Consider the following 20,605-nt stretch of genomic DNA (forward strand, 5'->3'; position numbering starts at 1 on the left):
TCTATGCAACCAAATGTTATCTGATATAGAAGCTTAAAATGCAGTGCCGGCATTTTGAAGTAATCTAAGATTTCCTCCGCCACACTCTCACTGGGTCGGTTCAAAGAGGGAGTGCCACAAGGCATTGCATAGTGTAGATTTAGTGAGCGTTAGTGTAGTCCACATCTCAAATAATGCAAAATAATCAAATTTAGCCTTTGAGCTCATTTGAGCTGGGAGGTTACTGAAGAAAGCTGTCCTGGTGCTCATGGGTGGCTTTGGTGTGATGATCAAATGTCAGCATTTACTTATCCTCATGTCGTACAAACCTGTAAGACTTCCTTTCTTCTGTGGAACACAAAAGGAGACGTTCATCAAAATGTTCACGCTGCTATTTTCCACACAGTCAAAGTACATGATGCCCACATACAGCAAGCTCCAAAATATGTGAGCATGCTCTATGTGAGGAAAAGGCTGAAGTTTAATCACTTAATGTCACATTTGAAAATGTGCATATTAAAATGCTCACTAAAATAAAACTTACTGTTCTTTTATTTTTATACCTTTTGTTATACGAAAAGGAATAGCTGGGAAATTCTGCTAAACTTATTTTGTCGTGTTCCACGTACGAAGGAACATATTTTGACTGACATGAGGGTGACTAAATGATTACAGAATGCTTATTTTTGGATGAACTATCCCTTCAAGTAGAGTGGGCTCTCATCAAAGTGCAGCTGAGGAACGTTCCAGAGGAACACAGGGTGCTCTACTGCCAAGAGAAACAAACGGCGATCTGAGGCATTCACACAGAAAATGGATCCCTAGCATTAGTGAACTCTGATAGCCTGCGTGCTGCCAGAAACTTTCTGCCAGTCAACCCTGTGGCATGTGTGTATGTCATACATTTGTCACAGGAGCTGTGCACTGTGCAGTCATACTAGGGTAAAGTTTACTGAGGGGTCAGTGAAGAAGGGTGGTCCTGATTCCTTGGAACTGAATGAGGGAGATGATGACTGAGGAGGAGATTGAAAGATTTCTTCAACCATCACAGTTCTGACATCATCTTTGCTTTTTTATGTAAATTAAATATTATGACATGATCGGTTGGACATCTGGTTGTGTTTTTGTAAGATCTGGTGTGTGAAATCTGAGAACTAATGAGCACTAATGGGAGGTAATTCTCCCACGAATGAAAATTTTCTCATTATTTGCTCACTCTTGTGTTGTTATAAACTGTGTGACTAACTTTCTTCAGTGGAACTGAAGTTGAATTTTGGCACACAGCAAGATGAAACAAAAGAATTGACAAATTTTTAGAAAGGTAAAATAAGCACTATAAAAGCATCACAAAACACATGCATAAGGAACAAAATGTCATTTATTGCCACAAGATGTGACAACAACCAATCCAGTTTTATGTCATTGCTGTGTCTTGAGGTCCCAGGAGTGAATAAGCACAAGCGCAAATGAGAAATGAGAACCACAGAGGGCAAACTCTTCCTGTAATTTTAATGTTCATGATGTGTAAAGACTAATGACACACATCCGGCTTCTGTGAATCCTGTGGAAGGAATCGGAGTAGGCCAGAATAAGCCATAATATCTCATTGTATCTCTCATAATTTGCAGCCATAACATGGAGATCTGTCTTCACGTTGTCATCCGTGAAAGGATGCATGCCAAACATAGCTGCTGCATTATATGCCACCAGACACTTGAATGTTATGCCTGATTCATGTAACTAAGTCATGAAATATGTGTAACGAGTTTGCTGTGTGTTAGTGATATCTACTCGATCTGGGGGGATTTCTCCGTCTCACAGTATAATGAATGTTTAGGAGAGGTGTTGATTTGTAATGGCTTCATTCAGGATGAATGGATACATGTGCTCTGAGCAGAATAATAACACATGATTGGAGATCGTCTCCATTATAAATTTGATTCAACAAGTTTACATGTGACAAAAACTATGCAAACTGATTTGCTTAGGATCTATTATACAGCATCAAACACTGTTTTTTATAATGCCAAGAGATCATTTAAGTCCTTTACCGAACACATTAATACATATTATGTTATTTTATTTTAATCTAATGCAGTGCAAATCAGAAATGTAGTAGTAGAAGTAGTGTGTATTTATTTATTTTTTGCTTGACATAATCTGACTTGGTAAGACCCTCATTGTTTGTGTTGGATAAATGCTAAATTGTTTAAATCATAAATGACAAATTGTCCAGATGATAAATGTTACATTTTGATAATGTTCATTTTTTTAATCATGATTTACTGTCAGCCCTCCTAATATTACCACTGTTATCTCCAAATATTTTATAGGCTAAGGGAACGCATGCATTCCTTTTGAGGATCCCTTTGTGTTCAGTTTGCAATACAGAAACTCTTACCATAAACTGTAAGTTGAGGACCACAATGTTAGTTTAGACCCGAGTGTCTAGACAGTGTGTTGGTTTTAATCTGTTTTGCTAGTATATCTGCAATGCTTCGGATGTTATATAGAAGATTTCACAGCTTTGGGCTTGTGGACACATTCAGTTTTGTTATAAAAGTGGTTGAGGACATTCACTGGATTTACACACATGCTTTAGTTTAAGACTGTTAACCATTAAAATACTATTATAGTTTGTATTACTTTACATTTCATTTTCATTTTAGTTATTTTATATATATATATATATATATATAATATTATATATAATATATATATATATATATAAAACAGTTTAATATGTCAAGTTAAAGAAAATGAAAATAAATAATGTATTGGCAACTATCTGAAGTACATTTTAGTTATACTTTGTAGTTCGCTATATAGGAACCTCTCTGTGATTCATTGTGTCCAATAGCTTAATGTTGTTGTAATTATTATTATTATTATTATTATTATTATTATTATATTATTATTATTATAAGATCTCCCATGCTTCACATGGTCAGTTGACATGGAAAGGTGACTTTATAACACTCTGGCAGCAGGTGTGAACAACTCTAATGGCCAGAAAATTGGAAGTCAGTTACTTCCAACACTCCTTGTACCCCATGTACTCCATGTAATGCCACTTTTTAAATCCTAGCAAATAACATGCTCCCTTTAGAGAAGAAACTGGATAAAAAATACCTTTGTGACAGAAATCTTCAGAATATGGCCAGATAGGCATCTGGGTTATGGTTTAAAAGATCTAGATTGTACCACATTTTCGATGAATAAGAAAACTTTCCATGTTTCTCTTACCTGTGTGATTTTCATGATGCGTTATATTCTTAAAAGTATTAGAGATGTTAGATAAACCTTCATCAAATTAAAATAAATCAGAATTAAGAGTATTTTTTACTATTTATATATTTTAATATATTTTTTACTATTTTCTTAACAAAAACAACAGGTCCAACCCTGTATATAGTGTTGACTGCCTTCATCAAACTTTTGTTATTGCTGTTTAGTGTTTAACATTTTATTTCATTTAATGGTGTTGTTTGTGTTGTTTCATTAAATGTAAATGTACTGTTATTGCAACACAACTTAAAACACTTATACAATCGTAATTCGCTTTGAAAAGTTACAAAGATCTTTACTTTGCAACGTTTAGTGTTTTCTGTTTATCTTTGAATAAAACCATTCTCTCAAGAGTTGTTACCTATAAAACTTTGATACAGTAAAAAGCCCTGAGAAAAAAAACTGAGCGTTTCCCTAGAGGTGCAGAGATCCTTCTGTTCCCACTCGCATCACAGGCTTCGATGTTTTTCCTTCAGCGCTTCAGTAGCAGAAGAGACTCTCACATGCTGCCTGCATCACAAGGCTACACTGTTGCACATTGTTAAGAATCATTTGTTTAAGTTGAAGTTTTCACTGGCACAGCTATCAGACGTGTTGATTGTGTTGCTTAAAGGGCCGGCTATGTTGACCGACATTTCAAGTACTTTGAGAACTGAAATAAATGGTGCCCACGAACAGCAACTGTGGACGGCAGATGCCGAATGTGACCTGAGGTCCCATCTGAATGCTCCATTAGTCACCTCTCTATCCTCTTAGTTCTGGGAGTCCAGTGCAGCCCAATGTATCACAAAACGCTGAGTTTTGAAGAAAAGCACATATTGCCCCGCTCTCATTATCGAATTACAGCCGTCTGTTTTGATTGGCAGAGCTGGTCAGTAAAATGTGAGCTGGCCGAGCAGCACTCAGAAGTAGTAACAGATCATTGTTCAGCCTCACAGTGTGAGGAGAAGTGGTGATTTTCGAGAGGCTGAGAGAATCTAGCAGCGAGCCTTGCGGGACAGTCTTCCCTCTCATGCGGAACTGGACAAATGCAGAATCAGATGCTGGATCTGTTAGTCATTCATCTGGAATAGAGCTCCAGATGCCCAGTGTGTCACCTGTCAGCCCTGTCCATGAGACATTGTTTGCTTAGATTACACATCTAGGGAATCAAAGGCACCATCTCTCATTTAGTTACAGCTAATTTTGGAAAATGTTACAAAGTATCACAGTCGGCTGCAAGAAGCTGGGATGAAAAAATAAAAAAAGAGTGAGAAACGTTAAATGAAAACATATCAAATTTAGTTTCTTTTGGTCCCTTCCTCTCGTATTTCTAATAATTCAAATGTATAAGAAATCATTATACATTTCAAATGACATACAAAGCCCCCATTTTTCCTGCGCTTTGATTAGACACTGAATAATCCAAACGTGGATCCATTTCTTGGCGTATCGCACAGTAGGAGTCCAAATCCTCTAAAAATGCGAAGGATCTGGCCTTTTTTTAAATGAGAAGTCAGCGTCTACAAAGACTGTCCTTTGTTTTGAGTGTTTTGTGGACGTGCTGTCATGATACTGTGTTGAGCTTTAATGATGGGCTTGATGGAAAGAATCAAAGATCCCTCAAACCTGCGATTCTCCTGGTCACTCTGTGGGATGCTGGGTGATTGGGGAAGGGTCTTTTTGAAGCAACTAGTTGGACGGGTTTCCATTAATGTAAAACATTTCAGCTTTCAAAGTACTTTTATTCCTGCTCAGAATGGCTGGGTCCCCTCAGGAGCCCGATATCTTCTCGAGAATGTTCTTTCTGTCAATTTACTGTGAGGGAAGATGAGTTAGTGAGCCCTTCCCACTGATAGAAATTCAAATTTTTTGAAGTCGGGAATATCAGTTCAAAGCAAAATGTAGTGATAAAAAGCAGAGAATCGTGTGGCATGAGGTTTGCTATAACATTACATAATACAGCTGTTATTTAATTGTGATTGGTCCATTTCTGGCTACGCTGTTGACTTTTGACTCTTGACTTGATATAGGAGCCTTTTGATGTTGATTTGTTACACAAAGTCTCGTGTTTTTGTTCAAGAGTGAACGTGATATCAGCCATACAAAGCACATTGTTTAAGACACTGAATCAGTCTTGGATTATACTGGAGGACTCAAACTGGATCCACCATGGAACAGCTTTACGAATACTGAGTTATGGCTTCATAAACCTGTCGGGTCTCCTAATATTACCACTGTTATCTCCAAATATTTTATAGGCTAAAGGGAACGCATTACTTCCTTTTGAGGATCCCTTTGTGTTCAGTTTGCAATACAGAAACTCTTACCATAAACTGTAAGTTGAGGACCACAATGTTAGTTTAGACCCGAGTGTCTAGACTGTGTTTTGGTTTTAATCTGTTTTGCTAGTATATCTGCAACTCTCAGATGTTATATAGAAGATTTCACAGCTTTGGGCTTGTGGACACATTCAGTTTTGTTATAAAAGTGGTTGACAACGTTGTTATTTTAGCTCTAGGTTGAGGGAATATGAATCCAGACCGGTTGTGATTACCATCCGAAATGAAGGTTTTATAGTCCAGACTTAACTTAAAAGAAGCTTAAAGATTTGGACTAGAGATTTACCATCTTTTACTTTTCATGACCAGTACTGATGGTTATTTTTAAGTTCTGTTACCTGACATGCAGAACCCTTTTTTTTTTTCTATGTGTTTTCTGACGCTGTAATACCTGGATGTCTATTAAGCTAAAATGTAGTATGCCTTATAATATTATAAACTGTATTAATATATTATAATAATAATAATAACAGTTTATGAATAATAAAAAATATTAACTATTATTTTTATCATCATTATTATTAAATAAATATATTAATCAAATAAAAAAGCTGATTAACCTTAGGCCAGACCATAACATGAAACACATTTTATGAATGGATAATAATAATGCTATAATAAATATAACATTAAATTTAGCATTGCTATTATTATTATTACTCAACTTTATGTATTTATTTATTCATTCTTTCTTTCTTTCCTCCAATCTGTTGTCTCTAAAGTTGATGTAAATGCCATGTATTTGGCCAGTTTATGGCCATTATGGTCTGGGCTAAGGTTCAACAAGGTTCTAAGTTTTGGGGCAGAGGTGTCGGTGGATGGTGTAAAGATGACCTAGCCATGGAGTTCCTCATTCAAGTTAAATTAACCCCTGAGCCTTGGCCCCCCCTTCTCTTTTTCTCTTGGCCTTTCTCATCCCTCCTCTGATCTAACCTGACAACTCCTGAGCTACTGTTTCTCCTCCTGCTTAACTGAGACCCACATTTCCCTTCGGATGGAGTGCTGTGTTCAGACCAATGGAAACCTCTGGATTGAGCTGCATCTGGTTTGAATCTTCTGGCGTGTGCTGCTGTTGTCAAAGTTCGGCCCTGGAACTTGGCTTTAACTTGATTCTTCCTCCCTCCGCTTCCTTTGGTCATGTGTCTGTGGTGTTTTTGTGGAAGACTTGTGTGCAAGGCTTTTCACTTTATGGCCTTTGGTGAATGCGCTGTATGTGGTTGATCCCTCTCGCTAGATGTTTCTCCGCCACTGTAATCCCAGGCGCCAACCACCACTTCCCCTGTAAATTCACATAGCCTCCTGTTTATCAGGTAAACACAACTCATGGTCCAGTAGCAGAATAACATATAATAAACTCTGTCTAACCTACTTTCATTCACTTTTTTTTTCCCGTTTCATAGCCACAACCCTGTGTTCGTGGTCAAACAGAGTCTGTATTGTGTAACACATCCATTCAGTGTTCTTTTGCAAGCGCGTTATGTGTTTATTACATCACTGAATACTGCATAAACAGTCGTGTCAGTCTTTCATTTTGTGGTCGAGCATGCATTGGGGCATTTCCATTCTTTAATAGCAGCTGTGGTGAAGAAAGTTTTTTTTGACACAATGGCACATAACATTTTTATTTATGTTTTTCCTTTTTGACATGATGCTGCACGGAAAAACTATCCCAAAGATGCTGGCCGAGTTGGATCTGGGGCGTACGGAGAAGTGTGTGCGGGTGAACTCGGTATCCAGTGGCCTGGCTGAGGCTGACATGGAGGTTATTCTGCAGGCAGACGTGCTCCCCGCAGCTCTCATGCTGCCAAAGGTGGAGGACGCAGGAGAGGTGCAGTGGGTGAGTGAGTCTTCTAGCTTTTTAAATGAGTAGTTCACAAAAAAAAAAAAAAAAACCTATAGCCATTAAAAAACAGCACAATACTGTATGTCATTATTTACAATATCTTCTATGGAATACAAAAGCAGATAGTTTGAAAAAAAATCACTTTTCCATACTTAGAATTTATACAGTTAGCAGCCATGACTGAAAAATATTTAAAAGGAACCATAAAAGTAGTCCATCAACCCATTTTTTTCTACGTCTTACTTAACTATGCCAGCTGTTACAGAGCAACATTTTAGTCTATATTTTCTGAAAAGCATCAATATATATATATATATATATATATATAATATAATTTTTTTTTTTTTTTTTTTTTTTTTTTTTTTTTTTAATTGTTATAAACTTTTGGTAACACTTTACTGAAAGCCTTTACGTATAATGCATTATAAAAGTAGTTTTAATGCATTAACTATGCATAGTAATGCAAATTTTAAAGCATTGTACAATCTAATGAATCATTTTATCAAAACAGTTACATTATAATACTTATCAATTCATTGTTTCACTATGAAAATTTGGTTGTAATTATTTACGACTAGATAATGTATAATGTATTGCGACATACATTATAAATAATTCTAATGCATTATACCCTTCAATAACCCTTTAGAATGCATTATACAGAAAGGCTTTAAGTGAAGTGTTTCCAAACTTTCATAATCATCCTGTTTTTACAGTATTTTTGATCAAACGTATGCAGCCGCCTTTCAGACTTGAACAGTAGTGTTTTTCCCAAAATGTTATCAGTACATTAAGCAAATATTGAATTGTGCATTGAGGATTCTTGTTTCCATATGATTATGGTCAGATTATAGATAATGTGACCTTCTTGATAATTTTATCCCAAAAATGTAAGTCTACCCCTGTTTAATGTGAAAAATGAGAAACTAAAAATACTTTTATTTAGTATTTTCTATCATTTGTAAAGAGCAAAACACCCTCTGAACTCAAAGGGTAAGCCGAAACCACAGGTCTTTTCAAAGCAATAATAACAATCTTTTCTGTTAGTCTGTACAGAGGACTTGATCCCTGTAGTCAGGCCCAGGGGAAAAATGGGGCTGTATATCTTGGCATCAGCTCAGGAAAGCCATGACATTTTAAAGCTAGCTTCACAAGGCAGATGTCACTAAGTACTGCTTTACCCTGGAAACACAGGGCCTCTTCAGTAGACCTACACTTGGGTTTATTGAGTTTGCCATTGTTCAGATTTTAAAATCAAAGTAGGTGGACACTCCTATAGATCTGATTATCAGGTGGTTGGTCAGTCAGTCAGTGACATTACAGATGGTCTCAAAGCTTGCAGACTTGGACTGAAAACCACAAAACATGCTTTTCTCCTGATCCCCTCCATGTGTGTGTGTGTGTTACAAGAGGTGTTGAGGATTCTTCCAGACGTCTGTTCCTCCATCAAAGCAGGGCTTCCTTTTGCCAGGCGGCCCTAGGAGGCCCCTGGTGGCCCCCAGCATAGCCAATACACCAGCCCCAAATCCCTCCAGCTCATTTCCCCCAATGAGCCAACCCAGCCCAAATCTGCAGTATTCAGCTACTCCGCATGACCACTGAAAAGACCTGAAAGAAGCCACAATGTCTTAACTAGGTAGATGAAGGGAGGGAGGGAAGCTGAGAGATGGAGGGGGCCCCTAGTCTGTTGCTCACAGTTAGTTTAGGCTAGAAGCAGGAAGTTTTTAACTAGTGGTTTTAATTAGTGCTCATATATTTCCCGGGCTGCGCGATGTTTCTTCCCTTTTTAATTGCTGACAGGTGTTCATATTTTTGTCTCAAATTCTTCCTCATTTCCATTTTGTCTTTAGCTTTCTTCTGAATTGGTTTTCTAAAAAATATTTGGCGTCTCTTGATCGTAGTACATAAACAACATAGTATATGTAAAAAATTATAAAAGAGATGAATATATATATATATATATATATATATATATATATATATATATATATATATATATTAGGGCCAGGACTTTAACGCGTTAATTGAGATTAATTAATTACACAAAAAATAACGCGTTAACTAAGATTAATTAATTACAGAAGAAAAAAAATTCCCACATTTTTAATAACTTATTTTTGCACCGCGGAACGTTTCTCACTGAATTAGTTTCGGCGGACCGATTATACTGGAGCACCAACTAGCGTTCGTATATCACCGCAGCACATCTACGAGCCTCAAGTATCTCCTCGACGCAAAACATATAGCAGCTAGCGTGGACTTTACATTTTATCTTGAACTATGTATTATTTTGTTGGTGCAACAGTTTATGTTGAACTCTTTATTGTTTTGGCCAAGGTTATTGAGAGTTGAGGGATTAAAATGCGATTAATTTCGATTAATTAATTACAAAGCCTCTAATTAATTAGATAAATTTTTTTAATCGAGTCCCGGCCCTAATATATATATATATATATATATATATATAGTGAGAGAGAGAGAGAGATCAAATTTAAACAATGAGAAATTGTTGCATAATGCTGGTTTCAGAAATCATTGCTCACCCTCAAATAAAAATGAACCCATTTCAGATTAAAATTACCTACACCATCAGCCATTCACTACCCCCTTAGCCACTCAAAAATCAATACAACAACTACACATATGTCACATTGGGTAATACAGTGTGTGTGAATGCATTAAAAGTGCACACATATGTGATGGGGGTTAGAACATGCTCTCCACATGCTTTGCACACAGCCGAGCTCATAGCCGCAGCAGGGTACGGGAGATTGTGAGCGGAGAGGAAGTCATGTAGCACTGACCTGACATGGGCCCACCGCTTTGAAAGTGGCGTGAGACAAACATGAAAGGAAAGGGTATTTCTCTTTCTCTTTTTCTCCTCTTTGCTGTCTGTAACAGCTCTGATTATTGGACAGTTTGAATATGTTGTCACACTTTGTTATACAGAATCCTTACCAAAACTGCCCATGGTCACATAGCTTCTGTAAATATGCCGTAGTTACTGCAGTTTTGGTTGCTGCAATGTATTTTTGGTATCTTGGTATTCTTGACAACTATCCTCAAAAAGTTCAAATCTATAATTAAGTCATTTGCAGGTTATTTCTTCTCAAAAGGAGTGTGGTTATGTGCCACTATTGGTCGGTTTCTTTGCAGCCTGACATGGCAACACTGACTCAACCAATGTCATGAGTTGTGGGCGGGACCACCTGTTTGGCCAACCAATGGCAGACAAACCAGTTTCCTTAATACTGAATTTATTATTTTTGTAATTCTGTTTGCTGTAATTACAGTCACCTTTAACCAATTTTTGTGCAGAGACTGTGGATACTAATAGTAACTATGGGAAATCTGAACATTTAGTCAAAATAAACTATTTAAAACAGCAGTGTTTTGATGCCTAAGTTGGTATTTTTGTATCTACTATCTAATCCAGTGGTGTTCTTACATGTTTTACTGTGGAATGAAAGGAGGAGCATCAAGACATAATGGAGGTTTTTATAGTTAAAACGGAGTATTTAAAAATAAATTTTTATACCGTAAAATAATCACCAGCTATCAAATGCTATTGTGTAGCGTTAAATATCTCTTTTTTCCTTGTGTGTTTGCGTCTGTGATGAGCAGTCAGTGAGTGTCTAATCCAACACATAACACAAAGTCGTACCACTACAAGCCTGATTATCTCTCTCTCCTCCTCCTCTTCTTCTCATCCCGGCGGCTGCCCCTAAATCCCTCTGTTGTTTATTTTCTTCCCCTTTTTCACGTAGATGAGCAGAGGAACCTCCAGACTGATTTGTTGCTAAAAGATGGACTTACTTGTTTCCTTTTGTGTGAAAATCTTCTACTCTCCCTTTCTATCCTCTCTCTGTGTGCTTGTTTGACTGACAAGGCTTATTGGACTATAACAGGCGTAACTCTTCCCCCCCCTCCTCCTATTGTCCGCAGACAATTCTCCCACAGATTCGGAGCCGTGCGCATTCTTTGGCCGCCACACTACTGAATCCTGAAAGGAACCAGCTCGAGTCCCGTCCCTCCCCGTCCGCTCCTAATTCTCCCCCCTTCACCACAACATGGTGAAATGAGCACTTCAGCAGGCCGGAAACATTTAATCTGGCCCTCTTTTGAAGAGAATTAATTGAAACTTATCCACTTGCCGCCTTTTTCGCTCTAGCGGTTCCCTCGCCCCAAAATCCCTGCCTCGTTCCCATCCGGATCATGGCTGATGGGGCCGCCTTGGCACTTGTGTCGTGAAGTGTGGGTTTTTGCAAGCGGCCTATAGGGACCGGAAAAGCTTGTCACCTGAGAGTGGTATTAGCGTTTGCGCAAGTGTGGTTCAATGTCGAGTTCCCCTCTGAGACTGTGTAAACATTGAAACTTCAGCACAGCAAAAGCACAGCAATTTGTTTTCATTTGTGCTACATAAACGCTTAATTTTGCTGCCGAGTGGCTATTTCTTGCGCAAAAATGCGGGGCCGTTGGAGAGTGGCGTCTGATAAAAGGTGAGGAAATGGAAGGGCCGCCAAACTAGCCCTTCCCTCTCCCTCCCTTTTCTCCGTTCAAGGGGAATATTATGCTAAGCCGTTGGCGTTTTTATGTTGCCATAGCAGCATTACTCCTGCAGGGTTGTGACCTCAGATGATTACAGTACAAAGCTTATTGGGTCTTGAAAACCCCTTTGAAGATGAAAAGTCTTTGATGGTTTATATTTATGCAAATCTCTCAGATATGATTTATCCTACTGAGATTGAATAGGGAGATGATTAAAATTCCCCCATTAGAAAAAAATCCCTCAATGAAGGTATATTCTTTGAGCTAATAAAACAAGTGTGTGTGGGATATTTTAGCCTTTATTTGGAAAACTAGCCTTGACGTACCTGAGGTTATTTTAATCTGCTGTCCCCGATGTGTGAAAGAGAGACGGAATGGGGGACAGGGAATTACACTTTTCTGCTTTGAGTTTTTTTTTTCTCTCTTCCCTTCCCTTCCCTCCCCCCCTCCTTTTATTTTTTTGTACAGGCTTTAAAAGAAAATATCTGACAGAGGGAGCTTTTGTGTGTTTCCAGATGATAGATTTTGGAATTTGGGCAACCCCACTGGCAGTCCACGGCTAGCTGTGAACTGGTCTGTTGGAAAAAATCAGAATGCTTTGGTCTTCAAAGCACTGAACTTCATTTTAAAGCCTTCTTAGGTAAGCTCAAATATTAGCGGGAAAATGAATAGCGTGGAGAAGTGTCGTATCACACGTCGCAAGCCTCACGAGTCTGTCCGCCGGGGGAAGCCGTGGCTCTGTATAAAACTGAAATGAAATGCGCTCCCAGACAGCTCAAATCTCATCCTTTCCCTTTTTATATTCAGCGCTCTTTTCTTTGTAAATTCAGACAGGAACCTGTAGTATATCTCGAGGGCCCCTGTGAAAGTCCAAAGACTGTGTGAAACCTGTCAAGTTTTTTGAAGCAATATTTATTTCTTCTTCATCTTCTTCTTCTTTCTCCAAAGCCCTGAATCTGAAGTTTTTAATATAATTACTCATTGTGTTTGAGTAACGTTGTTTCTTTATATGCCGTTTTTGACTGTGTGTGTCATTTCAGTTTATCGACAAGTTTCAGCGTTACTTAAAAGGCAGAGAGCTCAAGGAACCCTTCCGCTTGGTCACCTTTGTGGAAACTGCTGTGGGTCTGCTGAATTTTAAGGTAAATAACCACTTTATAATTTGAATTAGAAATTTTAAAACTGCCCCCATCAGGGAGAAAATGGCCACAGTCATGTTTTTGTCCTCTTATAAAATATGCAGCTCCTTTTTTCTTTTGATTATTTTTCTTTCCCCCTCCCCCAAACCCTCTGTTGTGCTGGCTAGACGGAATCCCAGAGCCAAGACAGGGGAAATATTGCAGAGTCACAGCAAGAAGTAAAATTAATTTGGAACTCAACAAAAGCATTCAAGAAATTCCATCTGCTCCGTGCCTGACACGGACATATCACATTCCAGACTGTCTCTCACTAGTCCTGGTTCTGGGGTTAGTTACAGCCTTGGACGGTCTTCACAGATTTCTAGATTTCCTCATCCATGGGGACAGAGATGGGCCATTAATTGTGTGTGTGTGTGTGTGTGTTTTTTTATATCTGATATAGTTCCATTTCTAAACACAATATAAAGAACAGAAGCATGGACAGCGATTAAGGGAGTTTTGGGGAAAATTAGAGTCGTCTGACTGGGTGACTTGATTAAGTGCCAAAGTACACGCACGCACACACACGCGCACACACAAACCCCACACAGCTCTTCATTTTCTCTTTCTCTTGAAGGCAGTGTGTGAAGCACTTCGAGATCTTGGGCCAAAGGCAGGTCTTCATCATGACGGAATTGTCTTCGGGTCAGATGACTTCTGTGCCAGCATAGGTCTGCTATCTTTGTATTTCACTATTTACTACCTTTTTTCTTGTTCTTTAATTCACTTATTTGCTGAATGACAGTACCACACACAATATAATTGATTTTAATTAACTGATAAAAAGATGTATTTTTGTTATAATCTATCATTAATATCCCTTCAGACTGCACATCTTCATCTAATATATGATGCTTTTTGTAAAAATCTGGTGTTGGATCTCTTTTAACCTGTAGGAGCCACACGCACTAAAGATGCTAAAGAACTCCTGTATGCGCGACAGAAAGTGGTGGTCACCACCAAAGCGTTTGGTCTCCAGGCGATCGACCTTGTTTACATCGACTATCAGGATGTGGAAGGACTGAGGCAACAGGCCAGAGAGGGTGCGCTTATGGGCTTCACTGGTACGCTGACTGCTAAATCACATCAATTTTGTTTTCTGTTCACTTACTGTATGACATACAGGCCTGATCTTCCAACAAAATGCTATTTTGGGCTCACTTGATAAAAAATTGTTGCACAAGCAAAATATGTAAGAGAACATATTATTGGCTGAAGAGCTTGACAGCAAGTTTTTGTGTATATTTAATTATTCTCTCCCCTACAGCTTTGAGTTCCTCTGCATCACATTTTACCTTTTTAGTGCTGACTTAGTGGTTATATTTAAGAAATTGATGCTTCTTTTTTATATTCGTTTTCATTTTCATTATGCTGTCTATATTGCATAGATGATTTCATTTTATATCTGTGCTTTTCATAATTTACTTAACATATATGAAACTTCAAAGAAAGTTACCAGCATGTGTTTATCAGTGTATGCATGCATGCATGTCTCTTTATTTGTCTGTGTGTATGTGTATCCACTACTTGCAAGTGTGTTTGTGGGAGATAGACGTATGTTTGCAGCTCAGCGCTGTGTGGGTTTGTAGCCAGGCAACGTGTGTGTGTGTGTGTGTGTCTGTGTGTGTGTGTGGAGTCCTGGTGAGCGGGTAACTGGCCACAGGAGGCCAGACACAGCCCTCCTCTGAGCCTCCGCTAATGAATATGTAATTGCTGTTTGCAGAATACACACTGTTCTCCTTGCACATCTCTGTATACACTAGGTCTACCATTCCTCTAGAACATAGCGCTCCAATGCTAAAGATCACTCGCTTTTCTCCCGTCTTGTTTTCCTCATGCCAATTATTTTTTTACTTTTTTAACATCAAAATTCATCAAACACATTTAATCACTGGTTTTATTTTAAAGCAGCATTTTATTATAATTTCAAAACGCTTTTCATACGGAAACTATTTTAGTAGCACTTATTTGACTAATTGAAAGGTAATAACAACTATTATAAAATAAATTACCATTGTAACCATAGTCTTTCCAAATTGCCATAATATTATAACTCCTGTAAAATCATCATAAATTATTATTGGATCTTTTTATAATTCTTTTATGATTTGTGGCATCCCAGGATATCTCTGGGGTTGCCACTGCAAGGTTGTTTGTTTTTCTTTCCCCAGCAGCCAGCCTGCGAGTTGATCATGCCACGTTGCAGCCCATCAGCCGGGCGCTCTGTTCAGCAGCCTGTCATTAGGCAGGTGGGGTCGGGTTTGATGACTCTCTTCTGCCTCTTGTGCGAGTATGAATTGGAGCGGCTCCTTGTGTAGCATGCGCTGAGCTCACCGGCGTTCTGTTTGCCACTGCTAGTCTGAGGTCCCTGTGTCGGGAGGCCTACAGAAACACTGTTTACAGTTTACACGCTCAGTGTGAAGTGTGTGTGTGTGTGTGTGTGTGTGTGTGTGTGTGTGTGTGTGAGCGAGTGAGTGAGTGAGTGAGTGTGTGTGTGTTTGTCTGTAGGCAATTGAAATTGCATGCAGATAAATGTAGTTTAGCTAATAATTATTTTTATTTTTATCTTTTGCGCTAGACTTGCATGAGCAAATCTATCACTATTAAAACAAATACAGCTATTGGGGTTTCCAAATGCTTTTTATAAATATAAAGGTTAGTTGAAATCACACTTTTGTATTTTTGAAATTTATTTCTGATTTTTATGTTTTAGAATTTAAATCGGAAAAATTAATTCAGTGAGCTCTTGTATTAAAGCGTGGCAGAATAATTTCAAATGGTTTAATTATTTAGGAATTTCATTTACTTTAAAATACTTTTTTTCTTAAAGTTATTATATTTCTGTCAATTTATCAATTGGGCAAAATACTAAAACTGGTATATCGTTATCAACAGACAATCAATTAAAAAAAAAATCATAAAGGCCAAAACGATACACATCTACCATACATTTCTTCCCCTCTTCTTGTATGCATCACTGCACACATTGTGTTCTAAGCATTATTTCCCTCACCTGTGATTTGACCTTGGCCCATGTTTATTTCTTTGAGGACCTTTAGTTATAACTACATAGATTTGGTGTTGTGTAATGAATAAGAAAATGTAAGAAATACGATTTTTTTTTATTGTTCTCCTAAAATGAAAATATATTAAAAAGGGTAGGTCATTTTTTCCAGTATATTCATTTAGACATCAGAACATTTTCTTCTTAATTTTAAGCCTTTTTGACAGATTCCGTCCGTCTATGTGAGATTTTGAGAATCATCTGACAGTGGCACTCTGCTAAATGGTAGTGCGCCAACCAGACGTACCCAAACCAGATGGCACCTCGTGATTGGCTGAATGGCTTTGGGGAGCGATAATGATGCACAGCAACTATCCAATAGTGTCCCTGCGTAAGGGCTCACCACGCCCACTTTGCTCACTCTGTCACTAGCTGTCTCAGAACAGACAGCTCCTGAACAGGTGGCAGTCTGGGGAAGGGGCATATTTTGTTGATGTGAGGGAACTACCCCCTGCCAGTCTTTTCTGGGATGGGCGTCACAAACATGGACCTTGAGCCTCAGCTTTAGGGTGTTGATCCAACAGGCCGTCTCCTCCAGAGCAGCAGAGGGACAGTACACACACACACACACACACACACACTGGTGATTTTTCCGTCTGCAGCGCTGTTGGCTCAAAAAGAAAACACAGTCACCAAGCTGGTTTGCTTTATTTACATCGAAGCGCATGCTTAGCTGTCATTGGTTAACCTGAAGCCTCATTCACTCCCAGCTGCATCATCAGATTGTGTCGTATCTTGCAGCATTTGGCTTCGGCGATGTGTAAAAGATGCAGAAAGTAACACCTGTGCCTTTGCAAGACTGTGTTAACATATGACTGACATTACGCTGCAATATGTAACATTGTGTGCTAAATTATGTGGGAACTCAATGGATAACACATGGCAGAGGCTGTTTCAGAGGGGTTAACTGGGGTAAGAGCCACAGATGGAGCTAATGGTTTTCTCATGTATTAAATTCTACGGCTGTCAGCTAGCTACCTTTCCGTATTTGTTTTAAGAGACGCGCTGAAGCAAAACATTACAGATATTTTTCAAATTAAGCCTCATCACCCAGAAGTTTGATCTGGGAACATGTTCTTGATTATTATGGTGCAGGACAGATGTTGTTTTTGAGAATAAGGTTTCTGCCGTCATGACCGTAATCCGTTTTAGCTTCTTAGCTGATGCTGCAAAGCAAGGAGGAAAAAGAAATGCATATTTGAAAAAGGCGTCCACATTGTTTTAGATAGACCTTACATAAGTAATAATAATAACTGAAAATTATTAAATCAATAATTTTGGTTTATCAGATTATCTTTAAGCATTTTTTTAATGGTTAAAGTAGTTGGTAAGTTCATGGATTCCTGACTTCAGATCATGGATCATTTTATGGTCATCTGTTGTAGTCATCTCCAATTTTTCACCCCAGTGTTGGAATATTAACACACATAGCTGAGCTTATAAAAGGTATCATTTGTTGCTATCCATGACATCTGTATCTGGGTGTAGTGTGTGTGTAAATGAAGGTGTGTGTTGAGGTGACTGTGTGTGTGAGGCTCTCACACGGGCCTGTAATAAAAGCAGCAAGTCAAGTCTCACAGAGGCTGCCTCAGATTGGAGTGTAACTAAGCGTGCAGTAAAGTTTTAGAGTTCAGCGGGACACGATGCGAAAATCGGGATGACACCCATAATTCATAGCATCCTCTGTCCCTGCTGTGTCCCTTAAATTCATTCTTGGTCAGGGAGCTGTACAGGAGAAAGAGGGGAAAAATACCCACCAGTGCCTTTGCTTCTCTGGAGCAAAGCCCTTTAAACGTGGAGGAATAATCCTAGATGATTTTTTTTTTTTTGGTCTCTATTTTTACTGAGTTTTGTATTGTATGTGAGTGGGCTACTCTGTTAATAGTACACTAAAAATAGAAATAAAAAGGTTAATACTTAAATGTATTTTTTATCTTAAATGTGGGCTGGCCTTTAAAGATCATTTGAGTGCTATTAACTTTTATTACTGGAAACTGTTGGTTGTAGAATTTTTAGGCCTGTACATGTTATGATTGGTGGTTAAAAAATAATAATAATAAAAATACTGAAGGGTGTCTTAACGATTTAAAAACATTTTATGTCCTTATATGTTATTATCTTTGGAATATTTATTTATTTTGTGTTAAGTTGTTAAGGTTTAATTTTGTCACTTCCTTCTAGGAAAACAAGTGATTCACCCCAATCAGATCAAGGTTGTTCAAGAGGAATTTGCCCCCAGTCCAGAGAGAATCAAGTGGGCCACGGAGCTGATCGCGGCATTCGAGGAGCATCAGAAGTTGGGAAAGGTGCATGTTTAGTAGTTCCTGAGTTCCCACCCAGAGATCTGTATTATTTTTCCAGCCTGATATAGCATCCATGAGACATGCTGAACTGTAGCTTTTGTCTGAGAAAATCAAATGAGGTGTTGAATATTATAGTTCCTAATTTAGTGCATCATTGAGTCCTGTGTTTTCTGCTCAGTAGGGCTGTGCGTGTCTGAGATGTGCTAGTAATGTACAATCTGCCAGTAATTCTTACGCTAAGGATGGCGTGGGGGTACGTCAGCGACACTCTCCCCATTCGGCTCTTTCCTCACAAACTGAGATTCCGGGACACAGTTGCTCGATTTATTTTGCGTTTTCCTGTATATTTATATGCCCTCTTCAATCTCCTTGCCGATTTGTTACAGAAAATGTTTGTAAAGTACGCACCTGAGGTTTTCTGCCTCTCAACATGTCATTTTAGACACTCTGCTGCTTAGGTACATAGTTAGTTTATTTTATGCATATGTAATTTAATTATTGAAACTCAATGAATAGGAATTTTTAGCATGCAAATAAATGAGTTCCAGCTCTTAATTCCAGCATCTGTCAAAAATATTTCAATTTTCATTTTCATGATTCTTAAGCTGTTTTTTTTTTACAAATTAGCAAATTCCCAACCAACTTGAATAAAACGCACACTAACAGGACGTTATTGATTCACTACATTAGAAATAACAAAAGCATTTACACAAATACTTGCCTTTTAAAGGAATTTTATACATATGTGTATATGCATGTATGTATTTGTGTGTGTGTATGTATATATATATATATATATATATATATATATATGTGTGTATATATATATATATATATATATATATATATATATATATATATATATATATATATATATATATATATATATATATATATATATATATATATATAATGTATGTATTTATGTATGTTTATGTGTATGTATATAGAATGTCATTATATGTATTCTATACGTGGGCTCTCTCTTTGGTGCTTTTCTTGGTTTTCTCTAGGGAATTTATGAATAGCCATCCTACCCTTCTTTGTAGTGTCATATATGCATTGCTGCTATGTAGTAGGGTATGTTCTTTCTTGACAATTTCTGCCTTTATTTTTATTCAACCACAGTTCTGTTCTCTTCTCTTCAGGGGGCTTTCACCTTTCATGGCAGTATGATTGACATGCCATCTCTGAAGCAAGCTCAGAACATTGTCACGATGGCTTCAACTGTTCAGGGAAAGTGAGCCAAACCTGAGTTCCTCAGACATCAAAATCCACACCATGCTGGCTGTGCCGTGCACTTCTCGTCAAGAGCTAAAAACGACTTGTGCATTTGTTTAACCAGCAACAGAGATGATGTTCTGGTTTATGTGTTGATTTCAGATTAATTGACTGATTATTTATTCTACTGAAATTCCTGGTGCATTACCATTTTCTGCATTAGTTTGCATTTGTGTGTGTGTGTCATGCCTGCCCCCTGCCTCTCTGTGTCAGGGCAGACGATTGGCCGTGGTAAAGGTTGTGTGCGCCCAACGAAAGGGCAAACAAACAGAGCTGCCCTGCCGTCGAGCTTCCATTCAGCCTGAAGGCTCCTCCAGGCCCCGAAACATCAAAGCACTATTTGCCAAGAAGCAGCCGCGAATTTACTAAAACCAACATTGAGAGAATGAGCATGTGAGCCCGCTCTAAATTGTAGGCCTTTGTTTCACGGGACTCAGCAAGCCAGTTTGTTCTTCAAGACAAGGCTTGAATGCATCTGCAGCCTGGCGTATGCTCTATGCGGCTTGCCACGCGCTCACTCGCAAACATGTACACAAAGGGCTCCACGAGGGCTCGCTCTATGTAAATATCAGCATTTTTCCATGGCTTTGTTTCCCGGTCAGTGGTTCCCATCTCCATCCAGCTTCGAAGTCACCGTGAACATGGGTATGTGCTCAAAAGATGTGCCGCCGATGTCCATTTCACCAGTGTTCCTCACACACACTTTGTCAAGAATGCCTCTTTTGAAATAAAACTCCAGGATGTCATTCCCAATGAATGACCATCCTTTCCACCCTTGAGGGCATTGTTGTTGTTTTTTG

At 38.4% G+C, this 20,605-nt stretch overlaps 1 protein-coding gene across 1 annotated transcript; it reads left to right on the forward strand.

Annotated features, from left to right (window-relative positions):
- The first annotated feature begins 7,236 nt into the window (after positions 1–7,236).
- LOC113072383 (citramalyl-CoA lyase, mitochondrial-like) lies at positions 7,237–20,587 on the forward strand. The gene is made up of 6 exons (XM_026245408.1): positions 7,237–7,425; positions 13,020–13,121; positions 13,735–13,828; positions 14,054–14,221; positions 18,403–18,527; positions 19,673–20,587. The coding sequence occupies exons 1-6, from the start codon at positions 7,237–7,239 to the stop codon at positions 19,766–19,768; spliced, it is 774 nt and encodes a 257-aa protein (XP_026101193.1). The 3' UTR covers positions 19,769–20,587.
- The last annotated feature ends 18 nt before the right edge of the window (positions 20,588–20,605 follow it).

Source organism: Carassius auratus, unplaced genomic scaffold (assembly GCF_003368295.1).
Source record: "Carassius auratus strain Wakin unplaced genomic scaffold, ASM336829v1 scaf_tig00009058, whole genome shotgun sequence".
In the NCBI taxonomy this organism is placed as follows: Eukaryota; Metazoa; Chordata; class Actinopteri; order Cypriniformes; family Cyprinidae; genus Carassius; species Carassius auratus.

What these genes read in the sequence shown, in the direction of transcription:
- LOC113072383 (XM_026245408.1), top strand. Translation starts at nt 7,237, where the DNA reads ATGCTGCACGGAAAAACTATCCCAAAGATGCTGGCCGAGTTGGATCTG. An exon ending in TGGGTCTGCTGAATTTTAAG is followed by an intron (nt 13,122 to 13,734) that starts GTAAATAACCAC and finishes TTTCTCTTGAAG; the next exon opens with GCAGTGTGTGAAGCACTTCG. An exon ending in AGCATCAGAAGTTGGGAAAG is followed by an intron (nt 18,528 to 19,672) that starts GTGCATGTTTAG and finishes TCTTCTCTTCAG; the next exon opens with GGGGCTTTCACCTTTCATGG.